Source organism: Salvelinus alpinus, chromosome 29 (genome assembly GCF_045679555.1).
Source record: "Salvelinus alpinus chromosome 29, SLU_Salpinus.1, whole genome shotgun sequence".
In the NCBI taxonomy this organism is placed as follows: Eukaryota; Metazoa; Chordata; class Actinopteri; order Salmoniformes; family Salmonidae; genus Salvelinus; species Salvelinus alpinus.
In genome coordinates, this window is record NC_092114.1 from 11,807,101 (window position 1) to 11,819,470 (window position 12,370).

Consider the following 12,370-nt stretch of genomic DNA (forward strand, 5'->3'; position numbering starts at 1 on the left):
TATTTAGTCCTAGATATGTGTAGTTTTTGGTGTGTTCTAATAGAACTGTGTCCAAATAGAATTTATATTTGTCATCCTTATTTCCCGACCTTTTTTGGAATATCATTATATTTGTTTTTTTTAGGTTAACGGTCAGAGCCCAGGTCTGACAGAACCTGTGAAGACGATCTAGGTGCTGCTGTAACCCCTCTTTAGTGGGAGACAGCAGCACCAGGTCATCTGCGTACAGCAGACACTTGATTTCAGTGTTGTGTAGGGTGATACCAGGTGCTGCCGATTCTTCTAATATTTTTGCCAATTCATTAATGTAGATGTTAAATAATGTTGGACTTATTGGGCAGCCCTGTTTCACTCCCCGCCCCTGAGAGAAGAAGTCTGTTTGCTTGTTGCCAATTTTAACCGCACATTTGTTTTTAGTGTACATTGATTTAATAAAATCATATGTTTTCCCTCCAATACCACTTTCTATTAGTTTATAAAAAAGACCTTCGTGCCAAATTGAATCAAATGCTTTCTTGAAATCTACAAAACACGAGTAGATTTTGCCTTTGTTTTGGTTAACTTGTTTATCAATTAGAGTGTGGAGGGTGTAAATGTGGTCTGTTGTACGATAATTTTTTAGAAATCCAATCTGGCTTCTGCTCAGGACGTTGTGTTCGTCAAGGAAATGATGTAGTCTGCTATTTATAATACTGCAGAGAATTTTCCCCAAGTTGCTGTTAACGCAAATTCCTCTGTAATTATTTGGGTCAAATTTGTCTCCATTTTTATAGATTGGTGTGATCAATCCCTGGTTCCAAATATCGGGGAAAATACCTGCAGTGAGGATAATGTTGAAGAGTTTGAGTATAGCCAATTTGAATTTGTGGTCTGTATATTTGATCATTTCATTTAAAATACCATCAGCACCACAGGCCTTTTTGGGTTGGAGATTGCATAGTTTTTCCAATAATTCTTCTTCTGTAATTGGGGTATCCACAGGATTCTGATAGTCTTTGACTGCTAATTCAAGGATTTGTAATTTTTCTTGTATATCTTTTTGTTCTGGGCTCTTTGTTATATTGCTGTAGAGGTTTGCAAAGTGATTTCTCCACATATCCCCATTTTGGATAGCCAATTCCTCATGATGAGGTTTGTTTAATTTATTCCAATTCTCCCAGAAGTGGTTTGATTCTATGGATTCCTCAATTCCATCCAGCTGATTTCTAATGTGCTGTTCCTTTTTTGTTCTTAGGGTGCGTTTGTATTGCTTCAGTGTTTCCCCATATTGAAGGCGTATATTTTTGTTGTCTGGTTCTCTGTGTTTTTGATTAGATATATTTCTCAATGACTTTCTTAGATTTTTGCAATCATTATCAAACCATTTTTCATTATCTGTTATTTTTGGTTTGCTCTTATGCTTCTTTAGATTAGCCAAGGAGGCTAATTTGTAAAATATAAAGTTTATGTTCCTAACGGCCAAATTTACACCTTCATTGCTGAAGGAGAACGTTAAGGCTAAAAAGTTGTCCAGGAGAGATTGTATTTTTTGGCTACTAATTGCTTTTTGGTAGATGTCTGTACTGTTTGCACTCCATCTATAGGCTTGTTTAGTACCATGTAATTTATTGGGCCGTGATGCTTCATGGTTGGGTTCTGCTCTTCTCAGATACACTGTGATTTTACTGTGGTCTGAGAGAGGTGTTAGTGGGCTGACTGTGAAGGCTCTGAGAGACTCTGGGTTTAGGTCGGTGAGGAAGTAGTCTACAGTGCTGCTGCCAAGGGATGAGCTGTAGGTGTACCTACCAAAAGAGTCTCCTCTCAGCCTGCCATTGACTATGTACAGACCCAGTGTTCGACAGAGCCTCAGGAGCTGTACTCCGTTTTTGTTTTTCACTTTGTCATAGTTGTTTCTGTGGGGGTATGTGGGGAGGGAAAGGTTGTTGCTTCCTGGTAGGTGTTTATCCACATGACTGTTAATAGTGTCTTGTTCTTCTGCTGTTCTAGCATTCAGGTCTCCACAGACCAGTACGTTGCCTTGGGCCTGAAAGTGACTAATCTCCCCCTCTAGAATGGAGAAACTCTCTTCATTGAAGTAGGGTGACTCTGAGGGGGGAATGTATGTGGCACAGAGGAAGACGTTTTTATCTGTCAAGATAGCCTCCTTGTTTATTTTTAACCAGATAAAGAATTCTCCTGTTTTGATCAATTCGATTGAATTAATTAGTTCAGATTTATACCATATTAGCATTCCCCCTGAGTCTCTGCCCTGTTTGATTCCTTTTAATTTAGTGGATGGTATGATTATCTCCCTATAACCTAGTGGACAGCCAGTGGAAACATCACCTCTGCACCATGTTTCCTGTAGTACTACAATATCAACATCATCAATTTCTTTCAGGAAGTCTGGGTTTCTGCTCTTTAGCCCAAAAGCAGAGGACTTCAATCCTTGTAAATTCCAACATGCAACGTAAAAAGACTTCATCACTTTTTTTCTTTTCTTTTCTTTACCATGACCCTCGGCCCATCACATGTGAGCATAGTAGACTCAGCATTTGTTTGATGTCACTCATTTGGTTGGTGGGGGCTGGGCCAGTTGCTCCTCTCACAGCCTGTGCGTAGCTCTGCCTGCTGGGCTGTGGCTCCTCCAGGTGTGGGTCTGCGGTGGGGGGCAGGGGGGTGGGAGGCCTCGTCTGGGTGGCTCTGAAGCTGGGCTGGGGTGGTCTGTGCTGCGCTGGCTGTGGTGGGCATTGAGGTTGGTGGTGCTGTGGTCGTGGCTGGGGGGTCCAGGGTGCTGGTCCGGGATGTTGTCTCGGTGATCTCGGCAGGGTGGAGATTGCTCTGCTGTTCCTGGGTGGAGAGGTCGGGCTGCGGTTTAAAGCGACGTCCTTGAGAGTCTTGGCAAGGATGGGGACTGTCTCCCTGTACAGGTGAACATGGTCATAGAGACAGTCCAGATCGAGGGTGGGATGGTGGGCCAGGTGTACATTGGGTCGCAGGGCACAGTCTCGGGATAGGCTGGCGTTTATTCTTTGGATTGTGGCAGGGTGGAAGTCCCTCCTCTGTAGAAGGGTTGACACTATGATTCTTGTGTTGGGGAAGATTGCGGAGGCCTTCTCAATCACTCCCCGTAGTGAAGTGGCCACCCTCTCCTGCTGAGCACGCAGGTCGTTGCTTCCGGTGTGTATGATTATGTGGCTTGGCGACCCGAGATGGTTCTTATCAAGCAGCTCCATGGCACTCTGCGTTGTTGGGCACCACACCTTTCTCGTTTTGTGTCTAGGGAAAAGTTTCTTCTCCTGAACATACTTCCCATTTGAGTCCATTAACAGGACGATGTCAGCCAGTGTTTCTTCTGGACTGGGGGGGGCAGAGGGGGGGCTGGTGGGTGTTGGAGCTGGGGTGTGGCTGGTCTGTGTCGGTGCCACTGTCAGTGGGAGGCTGTTCTGTGGGTTGGGGAGGAGGGATGCAGCAGCCAGGGCTGGGGAAGTCTGGCTGGTTGAGCTGGGTTCCTCTGCTGTGTGAGGGCAGGTCATAGGGTGGTGATCTATCTGCTCCTGCAGCCTGTCCTCTGCTCTCTTTCTCTCCTGCAGCTCCTCTCTTAGTGCGGTCAGCTCCTTATTGCTGCTCTGCCTGTCTTTTTGGAGCTCTCTCACCTCCTTTGTTAGATCAGCCAGCTCTCTCTTGAGTCCGTCTCTCTCTTGCTGAACCTCTTTCAGCTGTGTTGCAAGGCTGCTGTCCTGCTCTGTCCTCACCTTGGTTAGGAGCTCCTCTAAGGTGTGGTTGTCTGGTTGCTGTTTGCTCACGCTCTCCCTGAGCAGGACCACCTCCCCCTCCAGTTTGGTGAACTCATCCCTCATGGCAGCCATGGTGGTGAGGAGGGCCTGAGCCTGCTCTGCACTGAGGGGGTCGCTCTCCTCCTGGGGCGTGTCCTCCACTATGGTGGGAAGAGAGGTGCTGGATGTGCTTGTTTGGGTGGGGAGGGTAGGGGTGAGGGTGGTGCTGGTGGAGTTTCTCTTGTGGGAGGGCATGTCACTGGTGGTGTCCTTTTCTCTCTCCGCTCTCTCCTTAATGGTCTGAAAGTCTGTTTCAAACAGCCTAATGTTACCTTGCACCATGACAGTTCCAGTCTTGTAGTGGTTGATTGTTATCATGGTGCTGTCAGGGTCGTCTGTCTCTTTGATTTTCAGCTTCCACCCATTACAGATTCCCTCTTTCTTTATGCATGGGTAGTGAGAGCAGACTGCTGAGCGCCATGCATTTGGCTGGTCAGTGAGGAAGATGAGATTACTCACGTCACCGTTTTTGTAGAGGTCTGCAAAAAGGGTTTCTGGCCTCTCCTCTAGTAGTTTCTGTTTAAAAGTTTTCCTCATTGTGTCATTTTTGGCCTTTTTTGGGTAGAGAATGGATTCTGCGCTGAGGGGGAGTGGGGACATGGTGTCTGTGCGCTCTGCTACTACCGCTACTGCTGCACTGTTCTGCTGCCCCGTTGCCATGGCAACCGATTTGTTTGTCTGCTGTTCGCGCTACTTTCAAAAACAGCAAAAAGAGTGAAAAATCCTCACACAAAAAACTGAAGATATGTTTACAGTTAGTCCGTGCTCCTTTTTGGTTTACTCACTCAGTTTGGTCGTTTGATGTAGTTGTATTAACTGCCCTTGCTAGGTTTGTTCTAGCTCGTTTCTTCTGGCTAGCTTGTTAGTCTGCTGGCTAGGTCTTTGATGTGTAGCTAGCTAGCTAGACTCAAAACTTCTTAACTTGAGGCGCAAAGTTATTTTTTATTTTTTCTATTCTGAATGAATAGAGTTGTTGTTCATTACTTCTTGTCTGGAATTCTTCTTCGATTAGAGTGTTTATCTCATTCTAAAAACCAAAAAAAAATCAAATATATCAGGAGCTCATGTTGAGCATGTCATGTTGAGCATCTCTCTCTCTCTCTCTCTCTCACACTCTCTTTCTCTCTCTCTCTCTCTCTCCCTCTCTTTCTCTCTCTCTCTTTCTCTCTCTCTCTCTCTCTCCCCCTCTCTCTCTCTCTCTCTCTCTCTCTCTCTCTCTCTCTCTCTCTCCCTCTTTCTCTGTCTCTCTCTCTTCCCCTCTCTCTCTCTCTCTCTCTCTCTTTTCTCTCTCTCTTATCTCTCTCGTCTCTCTCTCGTCTCTCTCTCGCGCTCTCTTTCCACATCTGTCATAAACAAACCAGGTTGTGTGTGTTGTAGTGTCTGTTTCTAATAGGCGTGTGTGTGTGTGTGTGTGTGTGTGTGTGTGTGTGTGTGTGTGTGTGTGTGTGTGTGTGTGTGTGTGTGTGTGTGTGTGTGTGTGTGTGTGTGTCAGTTTCACGCTCTAGCTCATCAACGGGACTGAAGCCTCAGTGGAACCCTCCACCGACATCGTCAGACAGTGGCCACACCCCCGATCCCTACCATAGGCCGACAGAGAGAGGAAGCCCTTCCCACCGCCCTGTCCACTCAGCCTCCGCCCCTCCCTCCCCCTCTCACAGCAAACCTCCCCTCTCCATCACTGCCCCCACCATCACTCCTCCCCCTCCTCCCTCATTCCACGAGCGTCCCAGCAGCAGGCCTCCCCCCATCCCTACCGGTCCTCCCCCTCCTCCCCCTACCCAAGTCACCAAGCCTACCTGGCTCCCCATCCAGCACCCTCACCCCTTACCGCAGCCCTCTACCCCTCCTCCCTCCACTCCCCCCTCCTCCCTCCTGAACCGGAACTCTGGTTTCTTCTACCCGCCTCCTCCCTCCCCCATCCTCTCCTCCTCCCTCCCCCTTCCTCCCTCCCCCGTCATCTCATCCTTCCCCCCTCCCCCCTCCCCCGTCGTCTCCTCCCTCCCTCCTTCTCCCTCCCCCATCCTCTCCTCCCCTTCCTCTGAATTGAGGTTCTCTATCTCTGGTCCCCACGGCCCTCCTCCTCCTCCACCCCTCCCTGCCTCATTCACCCCCAGCTGCCCCTCCTCTCTGCCCCCTCCACCACCCAAGATGCCCCCTGTGCCGTCCCCTGCCATGCGGCCCCCGGTGTCCCCTCTGCCCCCCTCCTACCCCTGCACTGCACCCAGTCGACGACCACCAGCTGTGCCCAGGAGTGCAGGTATTTGTTGTGATATTAGCAGGGGAAAAGGCTTGATTTTGCTGCGGCAATTCTGTAATACTGTATGTGATATGCAATGATTTTGTTCCAATTTCTTGTGAAAATGCGCTGACGAGGGATCAAGTTTGTTGGCGTGTGACTTGATTGAGCCATATATTTGCGTTAAATGTGTGGTGATTGGTTGAAATTGCTCGCCCTCTTTTTGTACTGCAACGGGTCGGTTTTATACAATAATATTGCAATGATTTTACTGTTTTATAAATTTGCAAGCTCTCGCATTATATGCAGGTGATTGTTGATCAAAATAAAATACAACCGCGGAATCCTAGAGGGATCGATTACTGTTTCCTGCATCTGATTGTTAATTGTAACGACTGTCCTCCTCCTCTTCATCCGAAGAGGAGGAGCAGGGATTGAACCAAGGTGCAGCGGGTTGTGAATACATAATGAATTTATTGACAAGACGAAAAACGAACACGAACTACACTTGAAATGATACAAAATAACAAACGACGTAGACTGACCTAAACATGAGAACTTACATAGACACGAAGAACGCACGAACAGGAACAGACTACATACACACCGAAACAGTCCCGTGTGGTACGAAATAACATACAGACACGGAAGACACAGGAGACAATCACCCACAAACAAACAGTGTGAACAGCCAACCTATATATGGTTCTCAATCAGAGGAAAACGTCAAACACCTGTCTCTGATTGAGAACCATATAAGGCTGATTACAAGACCTAAACATAGAAACACAAAACATAGAAATGCCCACCCATACTCACGCCCTGACCGACTAACACATACAAAACAACAGAAAATAGGTCAGGAACGTGACATAACCCCCCCCTCAAGGTGCGTACTCCGGACGCACTACCAAAAGTCTAGGGGAGGGTCTGGGTGGGCATCTGACCACGGTGGTGGCTCAGGCTCTGGACGAGGTCCCCACCCCACCATAGTCAATCCCAGCTTCCGTAGCCTCCTCAAAATGACCACCCTCCAAATAACCCCACCTAAATTAAGGGGCAACACCAGAATGGGGGGCAACACCAGAATGACTGGTGGATCCTGGCTGGCTGGCTCTGGCTGGTCATGGCTCGCTGACGGCTCTGGACGCTCATGGCTGGCTGACGGCTCTGGACGCTCATGGCTGGCTGACGGCTCTGGACGCTCATGGCTGGCTGACTCCGGCGGATCCTGGCTGGCTGGCTCTGGCTGATCCTGGCTGGACGGCTCTGGCTGGTCCTGGCTGGACGGCTCTGGCTGGTCCTGGCTGGACGGCTCTGGCTGGTCCTGGCTGGACGGCTCTGGCAGCTCCTGGCTGGACGGCTCTGGCAGCTCCTGGCTGGACGGCTCTGGCAGCTCCTGGCTGGACGGCTCTGGCTGGTCCTGGCTGGACGGCTCTGGCAGCTCCTGGCTGGACGGCTCTGGCAGCTCCTGGCTGGACGGCTCTGGCAGCTCCTGGCTGGACGGCTCTGGCTGGTCCTGGCTGGACGGCTCTGGCAGATCCTGTCTGGTTGGCGGCTCTGGCAGATCCTGTCTGGTTGGCGGCTCTGGCAGATCCTGTCTGGTTGGCGGCTCTGGCAGATCCTGTCTGGTTGGCGGCTCTGGCAGATCCTGTCTGGTTGGCGTCTCTGGCAGATCCTGTCTGGTTGGCGGCTCTGGCAGATCCTGTCTGGTTGGCGGCTCTGGCAGATCCTGTCTGACGAATGGCTCTAGCGGCTCCTGACTGACTATCGGCTCTGATGGCTCGGGACAGACGGGCGGCTCTAATGGCTCGGGACAGACGGATGGCTCAGACGGCACTGGGCAGACGGATGGCTCAGATGGCGCTGGGGAGACGGATGGCTCAGATGGCGCTGGGGAGACGGATGGCTCAGATGGCGCTGGGGAGACGGATGGCTCTGGCCGGATAAGGCGCACTGTAGACCTGGTGCGTGGTGCCGGAACTGGAGGCACCGGGCTAAGGACACGCACCTTCATGCTAGTGCGGAGAGCAGGGACAGGGCACACTGGACTCTCAAAGCGTACTCTGTGCCTGGTGCGTGGTACCGGCACTGGTGGCACCGGGCTGAGTGCACGCACATCAGGACTAGTACGGGGAGAAGTAACAGTGTATACAGGACTCAGGAGACGCACAGGTGGCTTAGTGCGTGGTGCCGGAACTGGAGGCACTGGGCTGGAGACACGCACCACAGGGAGAGTGCGTGGAGGAGGAACAGGGCTCTGAAAACGCACTGGAAGCCTGGTGCGTGGTGTAGGCACTGTTGGTACTAGGCTGGGGCGGGGAGGTGGCGCCGGAAATACCGGACCGTGCAGGCGTACTGGCTCTCTTGAGCACTGAGCCTGCCCAACCTTACCTGGTTGAATGATCCCCGTCGCCCTGCCAGTGCGGCGAGGTGGAATAGCCCGCACTGGGTTATGCAGGCGAACCGGGGACACCATGCGTAAGGCTGGTGCCATGTAAGCCGGCCCGAGGAGACGCACTGGAGACCAGACGCGTTGAGCCGGCTTCATGGCACCTGGCTCAATGCCCAATCTAGCCCTACCAGTGCGTGGAGGTGGAATAACCCGCACCGGGCTATGAACACGTACAGGAGACACCGTGCGCCGCCCGTACTCCCGCTCTCCACGGTTAGCCTGGGAAGTGGGCGCAGGTCTCCTACCTGCCCTTGGCCCACTACCTCTTAGCCCCCCCCAATACATTTTTGGGTAGTACTCACGGGCTTTTCAGGCTTCCAGCCACGTCTCCTAGCTGCCTCCTCATACCACCGCTGTTGGGCTCTCGCTACCTCCATCTCCTCACGAGCGCGGCGATATTCCCCAATGCGCGCCCAGTGTCCTTTTCCCTCCAATACTTCGTCCCAAGTCCACGAGTCCTGGTTGCTCTGTTGAGCTCTCCCCCGCCGCTTGGTCCTAGGTTGGTGGGTGATTCTGTAACGACTGTCCTCCTCCTCTTCATCCGAAGAGGAGGAGCAGGGATTGAACCAAGGTGCAGCGGGTTGTGAATACATAATGAATTTATTGACAAGACGAAAAACGAACACGAACTACACTTGAAATGATACAAAATAACAAACGACGTAGACTGACCTAAACATGAGAACTTACATAGACACGAAGAACGCACGAACAGGAACAGACTACATACACACCGAAACAGTCCCGTGTGGTACGAAATAACATACAGACACGGAAGACACAGGAGACAATCACCCACAAACAAACAGTGTGAACAGCCAACCTATATATGGTTCTCAATCAGAGGAAAACGTCAAACACCTGTCTCTGATTGAGAACCATATAAGGCTGATTACAAGACCTAAACATAGAAACACAAAACATAGAAATGCCCACCCATACTCACGCCCTGACCGACTAACACATACAAAACAACAGAAAATAGGTCAGGAACGTGACATTAATGACTCAGTCGTTTAATTGTATCACGGTCACCTAATCATCCCCAGCTTACAAGTGACTCATTCATCCCCCCTCCTCTCCCCTGTAAACTATTCCCCAGGTCGCTGCTGTAAATGAGCACGTGTTCTCAGTCAATATACCTGGTAAAAACAAAATGAAATACACTGTTCAATAGATTCTGTCCTTAATGGGTTTAGCGCCAATGACATCACATCCATCTAGCTACACAGACAGAGACTACAACACTGAGAGAGAACTCTCTTTGTCAGGTTTCTTCACATTGTCTGTTTTCTTTCCCGACAGGTGTGGGGAGGTCGTTGGCTTCTCCCCCCGCCCCACCTGCCCGCTCCCCGTCCACTGAGCTGACCAACCGGATCCCTCCCCCTCATCCTCCTCCCCTTCCCCCGTCCTTAATGAGGAATGGACACAGTCCTCCTCCTCCTCCCCTTCCCCCCTCCTTAATGAGGCATGGACACAGCCTAAGCTTGCACAGCCTGGGTGAGAGCCTCAAGTCCAATTCTGATTCTCCTTCTTCGTTCAATAGCTCCCTTCACTCATTCAATTCCTCTCCAAAACTGTGGCAATCGTGCCAAAGTCATTTTTTCCCCCTAGCCACAGAAGCATGGCTTGCTCTTTAGGCTTTTAGGCTGGGTGTCTGTGACGCGCTTTGTGACAACTGCTGAAGTAAAAAGGGCTTTATAACAGTCGGTTGAAGTTGAGTGGAGATTTGCTGTAAAATGAGTTTGGGTTTTTAAAGTTGTTGTAAAATGTAAGTGATTTTAATAGCAGTGGACACTCTGTGCCCCCTGCACACTGTGTAACACTGTCTTTTGTCAGTGTGTTAATCTGTCTCTGTGTTAGTGGTGTCGTTTGTCAGTGTGTTAATGTGTCTCTCTCTCTGGTCTTTCAGATGACTTTGAGTCTAAATTTCAGTTCCACCCAATAGAAGACTTTCCCCCTCCAGAGGAGTTTTGGCCCTTTCCACGCATCTACCCAAGCAGAGAGAACCAAGGAGGTGGGGGCACAAAGTGTTTCCTTGTGTGTGTGTATACAGTGCCTTTGGAAAGTATTCAGACCCCTTGACTTTTTCCACATTTTGTCACGTTACATTGGTAGGCCGTCATTGTAAATAAGAATTTGTTTTTAACTGACTTGCCTAGTTAAATAATAATAAAATAATAAAACAATTTATAAAAATGTTAAATAAATAAAAAATATATTTTTGTTTTTATTCTAAAATGGATTAAAAAAATATATATAATCAGCAATATATACACAATACCCCATAGCGACAAAGCGAAAACATGTTTTTATAAATTTTTGCAAATGTATTAAAACCAAAAAAACTGAAATAACTTATTTACAGAAGTATTCAGACCCTTTGCTATGAGACTCTAAATTGAGCTCAGGTGCATCCTGTTTCCATTGTTCATCCTTGAGATGTTTCTACAACTTGATTGGACTCCACCTGTGGTAAATTCAATTGATTGGACATGCTTTGGAAAGGCACACACCTGTCTATATAAGGTCCCACAGTTGACAGTGCATGTCAGAGCAAAAACCAAGCCATGAGGTCAAAGGAACTGTCCGTAGAGCTCAGAGACAGGATTGTGTCGAGGCACAGATCTGGGGAAGGGTACCAGAAAATGTCTGTAGCATTGAAGGTCCCCAAGAACACAGTGGCCTCCATCAATCTTAAATGGAAGATGTTTTAAACCTCCAAGACTCTTCCTAGAGCTGTCCGCCCGGCCAAACTGAGCAATCGGGGGAGAAGGGTCTTGGTTAGGGAGGTGACCAAGAACCAGATGGTCACTCTGACAGAGCTCTAGAGTTCCTCTTTGGAGATGGGAGAACCTTCCAGAAGGACAACTATCTCTGCACCACTCCACCAATCAGGCCTTTATGGCAAAGTGGCCAGACGGAAGTCACTCCTCAGTAAAAGGCACATGACAGCCCGCTTGGACTTTGCCAAAAGGAACCTAAAGACTGTCAGACCATGAGACACAAGAATCTCTGGTCTGATGAAACCAAGATTGAACTCTTTGGCCTGAATGCCAAGCGTCACGTCTGGAGGAAACCTGGCACTGTCCCTATGTTGAAGCATAGTGGTGGCAGCATCATGCTGTGTGGATGTTATTCAGTGCCAGGGACTGGGAGATTAGTCAGGATCGAGGTAAAGATGAATGGAGCAAAGTACAGAGAGATATTTGATGAAAACCGTCTCCAGAGCACTCAAGACCTCAGACTGGTGCGAAGGTTCACCCAAATACAGGTGTGCCAAGGTTGTAGCGTCGTACCCAAGAAGACTCAATGCTGTAATCGCTGCCGAAGGTGCTTCAACAAAGTACTGAGTAAAGGGTCTGAATACTTATGTAAATGTGATATTTCAGGTTTTTATTTGTAATACATTAGCAAACATGTCTAAAAACAGTTTTTGATTTGTTATTATGGGGTTTTGTGTGTGGATTGATGAAGGCTGTAACATAACAACATGTAAAAATTAAAGTGGTCTGAATATTTGCAAAATGCACTGCTTGTGTGGTTGTATGTTTGTGTGTGTGTGTGTGTGTTTGTGTGTATGTGTGTTTGTGTGTGTATGGATATGTGTGTGTGTGTGTGTGTCTCTGTGTGTGTGTATGTTTGTGTGTGTGTGTGTATGTATGTGTGTGTGTGTGTGTGTGTGTGTATCAGCATGCTCTTGTCCTCATTTTCTTATTCAAATGATTTAGTGATTTACTCCTCCCCCATTCTCTCCTCTCTCCTCCCCCCATCCTCTCCTCTCTCCTCCCCCCATCCTCTCCTCTCTTCTCCCCCCATCCTCTCCTCTTTCCTCCCCCCATCCTCTCCTTTCTCCTCCCCCAT

General features: G+C 49.0%; 1 protein-coding gene across 4 annotated transcripts in view; it reads left to right on the top strand.

Annotated features, from left to right (window-relative positions):
• wipf3 (WAS/WASL interacting protein family member 3) overlaps positions 1-12,370 on the top strand; it is a 29,273-nt gene that overhangs the window by 14,735 nt on the left and 2,168 nt on the right. For 3 of the 4 annotated variants that reach the window (XM_071374450.1, XM_071374452.1, XM_071374451.1), the window contains 3 exons: positions 5,308-6,072; positions 9,812-10,006; positions 10,419-10,523. In XM_071374450.1, the coding sequence (XP_071230551.1) occupies positions 5,308-6,072; positions 9,812-10,006; positions 10,419-10,523 (1,065 nt within the window). The remainder of the gene's footprint in view (positions 1-5,307; positions 6,073-9,811; positions 10,007-10,418; positions 10,524-12,370) is intronic. The other variant, XM_071374453.1, reaches the window with a different exon arrangement.